The 14,516-nt window shown below is 38.0% G+C and overlaps 1 protein-coding gene across 20 annotated transcripts in view; it reads right to left on the bottom strand.

Annotated features, from left to right (window-relative positions):
• Nucleotides 1-14,516, bottom strand: part of ablim1b (actin binding LIM protein 1b) — a 64,840-nt gene that overhangs the window by 2,070 nt on the left and 48,254 nt on the right. For 2 of the 20 annotated variants that reach the window (XM_043253574.1, XM_043253572.1), the window contains exons 7-26: nt 13,410-13,497; nt 12,980-13,038; nt 11,382-11,459; nt 10,755-10,913; nt 8,906-8,950; nt 8,325-8,363; nt 7,403-7,438; nt 6,991-7,120; nt 6,684-6,770; nt 6,345-6,359; nt 5,047-5,139; nt 4,690-4,737; nt 3,635-3,781; nt 3,141-3,226; nt 2,761-2,884; nt 2,613-2,671; nt 2,351-2,411; nt 2,255-2,262; nt 1,814-1,888; nt 404-484 (exon numbers count right to left, since the gene is read on the bottom strand). In XM_043253574.1, the coding sequence (XP_043109509.1) occupies nt 404-484; nt 1,814-1,888; nt 2,255-2,262; nt 2,351-2,411; nt 2,613-2,671; nt 2,761-2,884; nt 3,141-3,226; nt 3,635-3,781; nt 4,690-4,737; nt 5,047-5,139; nt 6,345-6,359; nt 6,684-6,770; nt 6,991-7,120; nt 7,403-7,438; nt 8,325-8,363; nt 8,906-8,950; nt 10,755-10,913; nt 11,382-11,459; nt 12,980-13,038; nt 13,410-13,497 (1,518 nt within the window). The remainder of the gene's footprint in view (nt 1-403; nt 485-1,813; nt 1,889-2,254; nt 2,263-2,350; nt 2,412-2,612; nt 2,672-2,760; nt 2,885-3,140; nt 3,227-3,634; nt 3,782-4,689; nt 4,738-5,046; nt 5,140-6,344; nt 6,360-6,683; nt 6,771-6,990; nt 7,121-7,402; nt 7,439-8,324; nt 8,364-8,905; nt 8,951-10,754; nt 10,914-11,381; nt 11,460-12,979; nt 13,039-13,409; nt 13,498-14,516) is intronic. The other 18 variants (XM_043253581.1, XM_043253573.1, XM_043253576.1 and 15 more) reach the window with 18 other exon arrangements.

The raw sequence follows: 14,516 nt of genomic DNA, 5'->3' as shown, positions 1-14,516 counted from the left end.
ATTGTCACTGTACAATAATAGCTATTTTGCATATAAATAGCAATATATTTATTAGTTTGTATTTATAATTTAAATAATAGAATTTCTTTGGAATTATATTATTGTAAACAATATTTGTATTATTTAATAAGTGTTTGAGTTCAAAATAATTCATTAATATATAATATCCTACTTATTACACGGTAATTTTTACTGCACAGTAGTATTATAGCCTTTACTGTTAATATAATAATGCTAATAGTAATACAAATTATTATAATTATATAAACAATATTTGTATTATTCAATAAGTGTGTATTTAATAATACACACAAAACGAAAAAAAATGCATTTTAAATCGCAGTCATTTTGTCATTTTCTTTTCTTTCGTTTCTTTTCAGTAAGCATATTAGGTGCTATTTACCTCCAGCCTCGTCCTGTCCACATCCTTCGGGAGCTTAGTACGCCCTCTGTTGGTGACAGTGAGCATTTCATATGGGTACACCTTTACAAAAGGAGGGATTGTGTTGTTATGGAGAATGCTATGCGAGGCATTTGCCAAACACAATGAATTGCTGAAAGCAAATGGACGAGGGAATAATGCACGGTCATTACATTCTAACAGGGCACACAAACACCAACTCTTGCCAAAATACAACACAATGCAGCACACGGTGCGAGTGAGAGAGTGAGTATGCAGGAGTAGGTCAGAGCATGCAGAGGAGCAAACAGTAGGTGAGCCTTGTGTGTGAGAGAGTGTGAGCATGTACTGGATTTCCAAAGCAGAAAGCCTCTGTTTCTCAATATAGGAAAGAAGGTTAGATAGAAGTAATACAATGCTTTAAGTGCAAAAATAGGTTAGCAGCACATAATAAACTGGGGGTATGGTCTGAACTTTAGCATGGAGGGTAACAAATCCTGCTTCCTGTACCATATTCATTTGTATGGGGGGAAATTAATACAATATAAATAATAATAATAATAATAAAGTCTTTACCATTACTTTTAATCAATTTAATGGTCACTGAATAATTCATAATGTAACGAAAACTTGTGAACTGGGGTGTAATTCATATTTAACAGTTGAACCAGCTAAAATGAACAATATTTTCATTAGTTAGTAAATTTTGTATGCAGATACTATATATAATTCCTTAGTCATCTCTTATAGTATAGTTTTCTTTTTTGCTTCTGATATTCAGTAGAAAATGTTCAGAAAGTGCTTTACAAAAAAAAACTTTTAATTTTCCCCTCTGAAATGAAAGGGTAACTATGGTCGCAGAAATGTGTTTTCCCCTTCAGTGTTTTTGCCAACTCTATCTACAGGAAGGAATTATAGTGCCGTTAATGCTAAGACTTCTCCAAACAGTCTGCAATCATGCCAGTTATTATTTCTTACATTGCTGGGACAGCCTATTGAATCCTAATCTATTTAATCTAGCCAATAACCATTAGCCAGGACCGTTGCGTGAATTTAAGTTCGGCCCTAGAGAATCAGGCTTCTGGGTAACTAAAGCAACCACTTTCACAAAATATTACCATATGTAACCGTGAAGCCTCTTTAACGAGAACCAGGAGTTCAGAATGATCGAATGATCTCAGACTATGGACTGCTACAACAGAGTATGTCATGTGATGACATCATTTCATAGCACCGTTATGCTAGTCTTGTTCTTCCCACCGACCATCGTCTGTAAAGATGATCTAAAATCACAGTCCTGACAGAATAGTCTCGGTTTTGAGAGGAGGGGAGTTAATTATTGAACACAGAGGAGCACTTGGAGATGGAAGAGAAAAGAGAAACATAATTTTTGAAAATATTTGGGATACTTGCTTTATATTCCAACATATTAGGCATAGACATTCCCCTGTCCATTCTCGTAATGGAATCTTGGGCATCTTGGGTGGGCTATAGAACAGAACACATACACGTGATGCAAATGATAAGAAAAGAAAGCAGAAACTGTTTTCAAGAATTCAGAACCTTGGGAAATAGTCTGGATCTAATTCCTAACAGCTATTGCTCTGTATCAAGTTCTCGGAAGGGAAGTGGATCCAGCCACTGTCCATGTGATGTGTTCTCAGGGGTGGGGGAGTTTTTCAACATATCAAGCCCTTGACTGTGCTCTTGTTTTACTCCATCGCTCAAACTCAGACACAAGCATAGCAATGAGGGCATGAGTGCCATTCCGGTTACATGTAGCATGATTTGATTTCCATATGTGCATGAGCGCTGATGCACATGCTCAGTAAACACTGCGGGTCAGTCACATACCTTGAAATCTGTGTAATTAAGAAAGAGACAAATTATTATATTAATATGTAACTTTTTTGGGTTATTAGATGTATTTTCATACGTTTTGCAATTTACCTCTTTGTCCTCCGCACACATCCCCGTAACTGTTATACTGAGAGAGCTCTGTGGACTGGGGCTGGAAGCATAGACAAAACACGAAAATCATGACACGTTTTAGTTTAGTTATAGTGTGCTCACCAAGAGCGCATTTATTTGATTAAATTGTTTTCAACATTGATAATAATAAGAAATCAGACAGAAACGAATTACATTTTAATACAGCTTTTCATGCATTTATTACATATAGATAAATAAGAGGTGGATGGCTGAGACTTACCCGATGGAGGCCATTCCGTCCATATCCAGGCAGAGATGATGTTTTTACAGTCTGGGAGTCTGTAGCAGAGGATAGAATACTTTTGGTTACTAATGTCATAATAAAGCTACATTTGTTGTGGTTGCTTGGAAAATATGTGCCATTATACCTGTGGTACAGTTAGCATACTGGGAGTCAAAGCGCTGGGCGGCCACACTTCTTATATATCTGTCTCTGTTCATCTCCTTTTCCATCTCCTCCTTCAGAATGAGCTTCCCGAGTCCAGACTGGATCTGCAGTTAAACACAAGCATGTGAGTACTGAAAGTACAAACACATGAAGGTGAATGCATTCCACTTTAGCATGCTTATTAGCCTGCATTTATTAGGCTTATTCACTAAACATCCCCAAAAAAATCGTTCTTTTTTTTTAATAAGGTGTTTAAGTTAGAGACAAAACACAGACAACGTGTAAATAACTGCAATGCAGCGCAATTTGTCACTTGCTTTGACTAATAAATGACACGTTAAGCTTTAATACACGCTTGACCTTGCTGAGATGTTCTTCCTGAAGTTGTCTGCGTTTCAGTTGCTCTTCTTCTTCTTCATCCCGTGACCGACTCCTCCCGTCTGAGCCTACCAATTTTCAAATAAAATAAGGAAGAAACGGGAAAAAGATATTGAGACGGACTGCAACGTTGCTATTTAATTGTACCCCTTGGTGTCCTGCAACGGAAGTCCAAGTCGTACACATGAAAAACAACAGCAATGAGTTAAATAATAGAAAAAGAAATCATAAAAAATAAAAACATGATCAGATTGGGTGGTGAAATGATTTTTGATTGAAAATGTGTTTGATTTTTTAGCAAATCTATGTCCCTGTCAATGTGAGGTTTTGTCCAGATTTACTCTAGAACCAGTCAGATGGGAACATCAGGCCAAATTTAGCACCAGCAATCCAGGAGTTCTCAATCCACAGAGCATCGTTTCAATTCACAGAAGGCTTCCATTAGTTTTTGTTTGCTGCCAGCAGCAGGAGCGTACCTAAAGCAGCGAGGGATGGAGGACACGGCCAGTAGTCGGTCTCGATCTTTGGGGTTTCGTCCGGCTGTGGGGCGTGAGCAGCGGGGAACTTGGAGGATTTGATGATGTCATCAGCGGACTTGCTTTGGGCTGCCAGTGCAGCTGAATCTGAATCGGTATTTTGAGGGGAACTGGACTATCAGTGACGTTTTCTCATACTTTATATAGGCTGGTAATAAGTGCAGTGCTGGGCATTCGGTTCAAAGCATTTGAAGATTTTTATGTGTAAAAAAAAAAGTTAAATAGGCATAACGCAGTTTATCAGTTTTTCATTTGTTGCTTTTTTTTGAAGTAAAACATCAGTAGGGTGTATTATTCAGAGATAACAAAAGCTTTGAATGTCAATGGCCAGTACTGCATGTAGTGCAGGACGGTAGAAAGTGGATAGAGCACACATGCTACTGCAAATGTACAGATGTTTATAAAATTAAACAAGCAGAAAACGAACTGTATTTTGAAACCGGTAAGCGCAACTGTGGGCTCCATTTAGTTTATTGTAACTAGCCCGATGTGTAGATTTACAGAGTATGAAAGAGACCAAGCAGAGTCATCTTGAGGTTTCATTGGATTTTTTATGAGATCTTGCAGGTTATAACTCCATGCAATTAGAAGGCAGAATCAGCATAGGTAGAATAAAAGTTTTCCGGCGATTAGTAAAGAAGTAAGGATTTTAGTTGTTATGAGTTGGTTGTGAGCAATTAAAGAAATCGAAAAAGTCTCAAAGATGGAGGAAGGTTTATGATGGGAAATGGTACTTACATGTGAACAAAGGATGTGATCACAGCATCATAATCACACATTAATGGATGGAATCACCACACATAAACATATGAATATAAATAATAAAAATAATTGTCAGAAATCATGCTTGAACACAAACCATGACAGGCACCAAAAACCTTTTTTGGCATGTAAAAATAGATAGATAGATAGATAGATAGATAGATAGATAGATAGATAGATAGATAGATAGATAGATGGATAGAGATTACGTGTAAAAGTTGAAGCAACCATACCATGCTGTTTGTAGATTGGAGGTTTTCTATACATGTTAATGCCTTGGTCTGTGAATTAGAAAATAAAGATCTAGTTTTAGCAACACATTTTTAATACCACCTAAGTTACAAATCATTTCAGTTATTATGATGATCTGGGAAAATGATGCATATGAAGGATGACCAACATTTCTGAATTATTTGTGGCAGTACATGTACTCAGCATAAGAGGTAACCAAAGTCTACCATCAAAACAATAAATAAGAAAAAGCATAGATGCATTACGGAGGGGATTGAAATGAAAGAATGGAGGGAGAGAGACAGAGCAGAAAAAATCTCTAGAGAAGAAAAATAGGGAGATGATGCTCCGGCTCCTACCTGGGATGTGGAAATGTTTAGGGGTCAGAGAGAGGGTCGGGGTGGCCGGCCGAGAGGAAAGGGGAGAACTCCGGCCACTGGATGGCTCAGTGCCTCCAAACAAGAAGAGCAGAATAAGCGGAAGAAAGAAAAGAACATAAAAAGAAAGAAAGAATAAAAGAAGGAAAGAAAGAGAGAATAATGCCGGAATAAATCTTCACTGACGGAAAGATGGACGAACAGAAAAGGGCTTCAACAGAGAGGTGAAAGAGAGACGGACTGGACGGAGTGGGTCGGCCCCACGAAAAGAACAGGTGTTGAAGGACATACAGATTGGAAAAAAGAGGAATGCCTCAGGAAAGCAGCATGCAAATACTTCACAGTCACGAACACATTAGCATTCACCACCACAATAAAAGATAGATAGATGTAAAATTCACATTGTTAGGAGGCCTCTGTGTCTGATGGAAATATAACTGAATATCCTTTAAAGGGTACTTTAGGCCTGTGAGGAAACAAATGTAAGCATGCAACATGTACATGTTCCAAAAACTAGTGGGCCGCCTTCATAGACAGCATTTCAAGGCATCATGTGCACTCTCCTGCTGTTATAAAAGGTAAGCATTTATGCTGTCTCCTAAAATATACTCTGTTTGGAAACATTGCAGACACCTCTAATATAGAGAGAAATATCACCATACACTGAAACTGAAATCTCCAGTAATCCATAAAAGGTGGAAAAATTGAGAAATGCTGATTTAAAGATTTTTTCTTTAATTGCTTTTTAAAATACGAATGTGTTTTGCTTACTTAAATGTTAAATAGTTGTTGTGTTATTTTAATTTAATGAGTTAATAATAATAATGATTGTCATTATCATTATTATTAGTAGTAGTAGTATTTATCTGTTTTAATTTTAAGAACATTCTTAACAAGTTTTATTATATTGTATATTATATCTGATAAGTATATCCCCCAACTAATAACAATATATAATATTTATATTATGCAAAAATAAATGATAAAAATATGATAATGTTTTGAATACAAGTTTACTTTCAGTTAGCTGGCCGCCTTAGTAGTCAGCTGCCTATGCAGTAAACGGCAAGGCAGCTCACTATGTTTTGGAACAGAGTTATTAGTATAAAATTATTAGTATTATCGCAGTAACTTGTTTAAAAGTCGGTTAATGGACTGTCATATAACTTGTTTGTTAATTAACTGTCAAATAAACCAAATTCTAAATGGTCAAAACACAGGACCAGCATGCTTCTGAACTGCCACAGGCAGTTAACAACAGCCATGAAGCCAAGACATACCTATGCAGAAAGAATCTGTGGAGAGGACAGAGGGACATTACACACATGAGCATGTAATTAGTAAACTGTGCATTAGCAACTTGCATTAGATGTGCTTCAGTTGGATTTACAGATCAAACGCAGCCCTTGACCGAATAAGAGTGCCATTCGAGCGTTTCAACTCCAGGAATTTCTCAAACAGAGCCGCCAAAAGCACAGCTTTACAAGCTAAAAAAGTCACAGTCAAGACATTTGAGCAGGCCTGAATCCAAGGAGGGAGGTGGATTTGCATTTACGGAACGATACTGACACCGAGAATGAGGCGAAGAGGTCGGGCAACAGGGAGTGGAGAGGCCTTACCTTTGCTGTGGGGGAGGAAGTGATGTCGGAAAGGGGAGGTAGGGCGCGTGTCGCTGGAGCGCAAAGAGGAGCAGAGCTTCAGCATTCCTGCCGGCCGCTCAGAGGAGAGGAAGAGGAAAAGAGGAGGAGGATGAAGGAAAAAAGAGGATGGAAGGAGCACATGTGAGCAGAGGAGGGAGGCAGGTTACAAGCTCAGGAGGAAACGGAAAGCAAGAAACGGACAAAATGCTGTAAGGAGATCTTGCTCATCCGCACGCTCCGCTGGAATCCTACTGAGGGAGGATTCGGATCATTTTATTTGACTCACCTGGTCTGTGGAAGTGTTGGGGCGACTTGGACAGAGGGGGTATGTAGTTATGGCGGTGGTACACCGGAGAGCCGATGGAGCCCTGACTGGTGGATCTCTGCATGATGCGCTCCCTCATGTCATAACAACCCTATCATACACATGCGCACATAACATTACACACTGTATGGGAAGGTTCAAAACACATTTACTTTACTAAATGCATTAAAGGGACAGTCCACCCAAAAATTAAAACTCATGGATGCTCAACTGAAACTGTTAACAACATTCCCCTTAATGTTTTGGGTTCCACAGAAGTAGGATGAGGTTGGCTTAATCATTACAGAATTTTCATTTTTGAATGGACTGTGGTTTAATGTACTATAGGCTCTGTAGCATTAAAGAAGACTAAGCATTATAAACTGTCTCTAACCTCGGCGGATGGGGTGGGAGACAGTGTCCTTGGAGACTGAAAGAGAACAGGAATAAAAAGTAAAAAGTTCTATGTAAGTATGACTCAGAATCAGTACATAAAAGGGAGACAGGAGGCTGTATGTGACAGAGCTGGTTAGAACAGCAAATAATATGATTAGGAAAGAGTAGAATGTTACTGTGGTATATGCTTTTAAGTCCTATGAATGTGTTGCTTTGTGTATTACTAGGCAAGTTGTTTTATGAGTGAATTTCACAAATATTTTCACCTTAATAAAAAAAAAAAAAAAAAAAAAAAGATTTTTGTTTGACCAAAAGTACATTAAAAAAGTAATATATATATATATATATATATATATATATATATATATATATATATATATATATAGAGAGAGAGAGAGAGAGAGAGAGAGAGAGAGAGAGAGAGAGAGAGAGAGATATTACTGTTTTTAAAATTACCATTATCTATTTTAATAGATGTATTGCTGAATTTTCAACAGCAGTTACTCCAATCTTCAGTGTCCTTCATGAAATCATTCTAATATTCTGATTTAGTGCTGAAGTACAGATTAATTTAATATTACTAGTGCTGTAAAAAGTTGAATAATATTTTTAGGGGAACTGTGATCTTTTTTTTGTTCAGGATTCTCTTCATTCATTATATACAAAACTATTCAAAAAAAGCTAGGTTTTGTGTGTGAATTTGTGAGATTCACTCAGCTGTAGCTGGGACAATGACAGACAGACAGACAGACAGACATTACAAATGCGAACGCACACGCTCGAGCACAAAACTTTTGAGTATTTAATTAAACAGAGGACTTCTTCCAGTGCTCAAGAGTCAGCTGAAGCTCAGTGCCATCTTCATGATGAGCACACAGAAAACTGAGGCCAGGGTTCAGAGGATGTCACTGACAACTTACTGTTTCTGCGGACAGTGAGGAGGGGTCTTGTGGCAGGGTCTGGGAATGTGGACACAGAATTAAAATCACTAAAAATAACATTATGTTATGCGTCATGGAAACAGCTGTGTTTTCTGTGACCCAACATGCATTGGATGATGTTTTAAATAGAATGATGGTGAAAGAATTGCAAAAAAAGCGCTTGCAGTGTTAAATGTTAGATGCTGTCTCGTGATAGTGATACGCTAAAGATGGGCTATGGACTATGTTTTCTGGGAAAATCGTATCAGTTTGGCATGACTCTACACCACTGCCATGAAGCTTGAAAGATTCTTCAGTTTTCCACTGGGTTCTTGAGTACACAAGTTACTGTCACTAGCAAACTACTATAAAGTATCAACAGAGTGGCTATTCAGATGAGAGTTCAATTAGCAGCCAATGAGGTGAGAGAAACTACGTTTAAGAGGCATTAGATGTTCATGCTTATTTGATTAGGTAAGGTTTTGTAAATGAATATGTTAGTTGAGCTCCTATTAGTTTGGGTGGTGATCCACAAACTAATGTTATGTCAGCAGCTTTATTTCTACCCTGCTTACACTTACTGTGGCTCTGCCTCTGGGAGGGCTGCCACCTGAGGCTTTGACAGGCTGTAGGGGAGGAAAGGGTTTGAGTCCGGTTACTCTGTGAACTTGTCTGTGACTCAGTAATATGGTATGCATTAAAGAGATATTCTTGGTAATTTTTTTTAAATGTAATACACTTACAACGGAAGTCTATTTGGTTACTACGCTCTGTCAAAAGTATAACTTCCAAGTGTTGATGTAACACTGGTGTGAAAAAAATACTTACTGACCCATTCTGTGCAGTATAACTGCTATAACATCATAGATGTGTGTCATAAATGGCTACAAAAATGTATTTGGGGTATTTATTTTTATATTAAAAAAAAAAAGCAATTCATGCTTTTGTTTAGCAGGAAATAATTATTTTATGCGCCAGTTTTTACTTTATTACAAAAAATCTTATTTTAAATAAAAAAAAAAATCACAACTGCTACAAAAACAGTAATTATGTAAAATAATAATAATAATTTATATTATTATCATATAATAATAAAATCATTTATATCAATAAAATAAATAATAAATTCAATTATTTATACCCTATGATAATGTAATAATTTATAATAATAATTATTATAACGGAGAAAAAAAAATATTTCACAATATTATCACTTATAATTCTTTCAGAAACATAATGAAATTGCCTAATATATGCTATAATGTAATTTTATTTTATTTCTATATGTTGGTAACAAAACCAACCAAAATTTCCTACACCTAAAAAGTAGTCGCTCCTGATGATTTAGACAACTTTAAAGCGCCAAAAAACGAACAAACCAAAACCTGGCCCATTGCTAGATAGACTTCAGTTGCAAGTGAGTAATTGTAATATCCTTTTTTTGTTTTAACACAGTCTAACAATTACTGCTTTTGGCAATCAACCGCAGAAACAGATTAAAAAAAAACGCAAATATCCCTTTATCATGTATTTCCATCGCCGCAGATTGTCTGAGATTTTGATTCTAGTCACCAGGTGGCGCTGTGACACTGCTGTCTCTACATAGATAAGGCGCACAGGCGTTTTCAGGTACAGCAGAACAATGTTTAATAGACAAAGGGAACCAAAGAGCTGTCACAGAAAATAAAAAAAACACATCTCTCATACATTCTTTTCATGCATAGACATACAGCTAACATGTGGACAGGAATACATGCAATGTACATGATCACATACAGAGAAATGAGCAAATACACACAATTGCTCACATCTGCTCTGTCTGCGGCCTGAGAGCCTCAACCAATAGTGTTTTTTGGAACACTAATGGGATCATGGGGTCAGAGAGCTAATATGGTTACTGTGACAAGAGTACGGACCTGAGGATGGGATGGTATTATCAAAAAGATGGAGCATTGGCAGGGTGGGATCGGTTATATAGGGGTAGCAACTACGTGGCCAAAGTGGCCAAAACCCATGCGCTGGTTAGGTAATGGAGACTAGACCAGTGGTTCTTAACCAGGGTCTGGGGCCTCAGCAAATTTCTAGGCTTGTGTTGTTGGGGCGATGGAGACCCTAGAGTTAAAAAGGTTGAGAACCACCAGACTAGACTGTCCAGATCTCCAAATTGACGTACAATGATGTTGTAATGTATAGAGTATGGCTGTTCACATATTGTAAGCAGGTGCGCTTGTCTGATTTGAGCTAAAAGAGCTAAAGTTTGCTTTTTATGAAAGCCACACCTATCCAAAAAATGAGAATAAATAAATATATAAGTATAAATCTGCAACATCATAATGCCTCCACAGCCATACAGTGGCTATATAGCTCACATTAGTCATAATAGCACATCGTTTTTTTAGAAAGACACTAAAACTTTACAATTTGGGTTACCTCTCCAGGGCTGTGTCTTCCTTGTCTTTCCAGGGTGGAGGAGGTGGAATGGAGAGACTCATAGGATATCATGTCTGGACGCTCTATATCATAAATGGCCTTGACTCTGGGGATGGCTGCTAGGTCCTTGTAATCAATAATCTCATTGTCTACTTTTGCCTGGAAGAAGGAGAGGATGAGGGACACAGGAGAGGGAAGGGACACATAGGTGGAGAAACACAGGGAGAAAAGGTGTTGATGAGGAAAAGGTCAGGGCACAGGTCAAAGGTCATCCACATCACATCCGACCAAAGCTACAGCTGTCACAAAGGTCATCACACAAGGTGAACGTACACTTATTTGGATCGTTTTTGGAGGCGTGCTCATGAGAAAAGCTAACTGGCTTAACATTTGCTTAACCGTAAATGATTCTCTAAATTCGGTTACATGCTAAAAAGATGCTACAGATACCAAATACAAGGCGAAGGCAAAAAGTGGAGAGAAGTTGAAGCAAACTCCTGTGCTTTTCCTGCGTGTTTTTTTTTACATTGACCCTGGAGTGTACCAGCATCAGAATCCGTTGTGGACTGAGTGGTAGGATCTGACAGACTCTGGAAACGATTGGGGGCACCGATGAGTGGGACTCACATAGATGGTGTGACCTGGAGATCCAGGGATGCTCGAGCCAGGTCTCGAACAGATACTCTCAGACGATGACCTCGTGGGCTGCGGGAGAACGAGGTGCGTTAGCAATAAGCTGAAAATAATGCACACACACATATTCCCAAACACACTCATAAATGCCAGTGGGAAGCTTAAGAAGGCAGCTGAGCTAAAAACTGTTCTGTTTTGTCAACAGTTACTTTTTCTCATGTCATTCTAAATCTATATGACTTTCATTTTTCAGTTAAACGGAGAAGGAGAGGGTTTAAAGAATGTTAACGCTGTTCTTTTTCATAGATTAGACCGGGCCTTTTTAAGCGACAAAAGTGGACAATAAATGCATCAGAAAGTAAATCCTGCACTAAATTCAAGTCTTCATGAAACAGATTCCTATCGTTATATGTAATTTCATAATTACTTCTAATTTCTTGCATATTTTTGAAGTACTTCTGAATTTACTGCTTATATATATAGTTTTAGAAAAACTAAAATAAATAAAAAGATAAAAGATAAACCGCTGTAAACACAATAAAAATGATGATTTTTGAAAATTAACTTAAAATGAACTTCCTGGAGCTATCTGTTTTTGCAAATAAACTCTTTATTTGTTATTACAAACTTGTAATGACTGTAATGATGTTCAGCTTAACTAAGCACAATTGTTTATAAGGAAAGTCATAGAGGTTTTAAAGACATGACAATGACCGACGAGAGTAAATCATGACAAAGTTGAAATTTGGGGGTGTGGGAGGCATATATATCTTAGGCTTTCATTCAGCAGAAATTAGAAAGCCACAGGGTTTTCCATCTCCTATTGCTTCATACTCCAATGCAAGCCTTCCCAAGTTGCATTTTCTTTCATACCATACAATATGCAGCCAGAGAAGCCAATCCCTCAGATATGACTCTTGGTCAAACGTCACCAAAAACCCAAATTGCACGATAATAAGAGGAATATTCTTCACGAGAGGCCAGTTCTGTTAGCTACATGGTGAGCTCATATCTGAGATGGTTCTGCATGAAGAGTCAAAGAGCCGTCATTCCTGTAATGGTGAATGGAGCGCTGAAAGGGCTCGAGCCGCATGCCTGCAGCAGTGAAAAGCATAATGGTTCACACACAGGCTGTTATGGGGAAGTTGGCGAGGAGGGAAAGCCCTCTGCTGGTGGGTGACTGCAAAGGCAAGAGCCGGGGGGACGCCGGCCCAGCCGAGAGCCACCTGGGCCCCGGCTCTGAATCTGAGACTGGGGGTAAAAGATATCAAACGGACTGGGTTTTCCTTTAGGATGTTGCCAAGCTGCCTAAGGAGGAGAATCACAACAGAATGGACAAAATACTCACTGACAAACACACACACATACATTCTCTTTTCAGCTATAGAGCACCTGAGATCTCATTTTAACTTTGGAGCCACTGAGGAAAGTTTTAAAACGACCTTTGATGAATGTGAGCATTTTAAACATCTCCCAAGGTTTTGTAGACTGTTGTTTCTGGGAAAACTATGAGGGAGGAGCTCAGCAGAGGGACAGGGTTCATTAAGAGACTGACTGGCTGACAGTAAGTGTCTCGATAGATAGATACTCACTCTGTACTTCTCTTCCACTCTACTGTTGTTCTTACAGTCTGGATGCCATACTGTAGAACCTGAGAGAGAAAGAGAGACAAATTGAGGGGTTCATCAGAGTTCTTTTAATACTTGGACTCTTACAATAACTACTCAATTTTAATTTTAATTAAATTTTAATACTATTTTAATTATTGTATTTAGATATCAACCTATAGTAACATGATTACAAAAATTGCAATACACAGCACAGTAAATAAAACCTTTCAAACCTATTAACAGTTTACGTATATCTTGTAGTTTTAACTTCAACCCTGTTACCAGATACGGTAAGAAAAAAAAATCTTTAATTTATGGAAAGTATAAATTTATCAATAGCTACTGTTAAGTGGCCTTATTGTGTAAAGTACGAGCAATGCTTCAATCCTCTGTATCAAAGTGCCGTGCTCACCCTGTAAGTACATCTCCTCTCCCTCCGTGAACATTTGATTGCATCGGCTGCATCGTGCACAGCTTGGATGGTAGTGCTTATCTCCTGCCTGCCAGGGGCAAAGGTCAACAATATTTATAAGAAACACAAGAAAAAACATTCCAGCGAGACACTGCACAAAATAATATAACGACACTGCATTATGTAACGACAAAACATACTGAAATTCCTTAACATCTGTGACAAAACATACAAGTCTGTGGGGGACAGAGCAGGTGTGCTTCACTTCTTCTTTCTCTCTTCTTTCCTTCATTCTTTGTATCACTCCATAATTATGAATGAACCTCTGTTAAGATCAGCAGAGTCACCGTTTGCACATTGCACTATACCGCATTACCTTACTCCACCGCACAAAAATACCCTTTTGACCTCCAGATGCTTCCAGGTCAGGGGAACAAAGGCTTACACATATAAACACTTAACATTAACACACAGATCTTATTTAACAGTTTTAGGCAGCTATATAATGATGCAAACTGGATGTGAACCTGCATCACCCAGCTCTGCATGTCCGATGCACGTGTGCTAACCACCGCAACACGGTCCGCCCGCTACGGCTATGGGCTGGAATGCTGATATTTGAGAACTGGGAGGTTCACCAGGGAGCTTGCAAGCCTGAGAAACACTGCAGTCTGTCAGTCTTTTTAAGCTTCGGAGGTCATTCTCAAACACAAGAAGAAAAATCTAAAGTTTGTCACAGGCAAAGATCTTGGGGTTTCAGTTGCAGACGTACACGACTGTTAAAAATTTGAGGGTCAAGATTTTTTTTTTTAAAGAAATGAATACAAGGATGCGTTAATTTGACCAATAGTGTACATTTCTATTCACTTTAAAAATATTACTGTTGTTTTAAACTGGAGATTGTAGATTTGACATTTAAAGAAATATATTTCATTACAAATATATTAAAGTAGAAAATTTCACAGTACTTATGTTGCTTATTTTGATCAAATAAATTCAGCCTTGGTGAGCATACGTAACAAAAACATCTTACTGCCTGTAAACTTTTGAAGAATACCAGTCACAGCTAAAGGTACGGTACATTCCACATAATATTCATATGGTTGT

The sequence above is a fragment of the Puntigrus tetrazona genome, chromosome 12 (assembly GCF_018831695.1).
Source record: "Puntigrus tetrazona isolate hp1 chromosome 12, ASM1883169v1, whole genome shotgun sequence".
NCBI classification, from domain to species: domain Eukaryota; kingdom Metazoa; phylum Chordata; class Actinopteri; order Cypriniformes; family Cyprinidae; genus Puntigrus; species Puntigrus tetrazona.
Note: the sequence above shows the minus strand (reverse complement) of the source record. Positions and strands in the feature narration are given on the sequence as shown.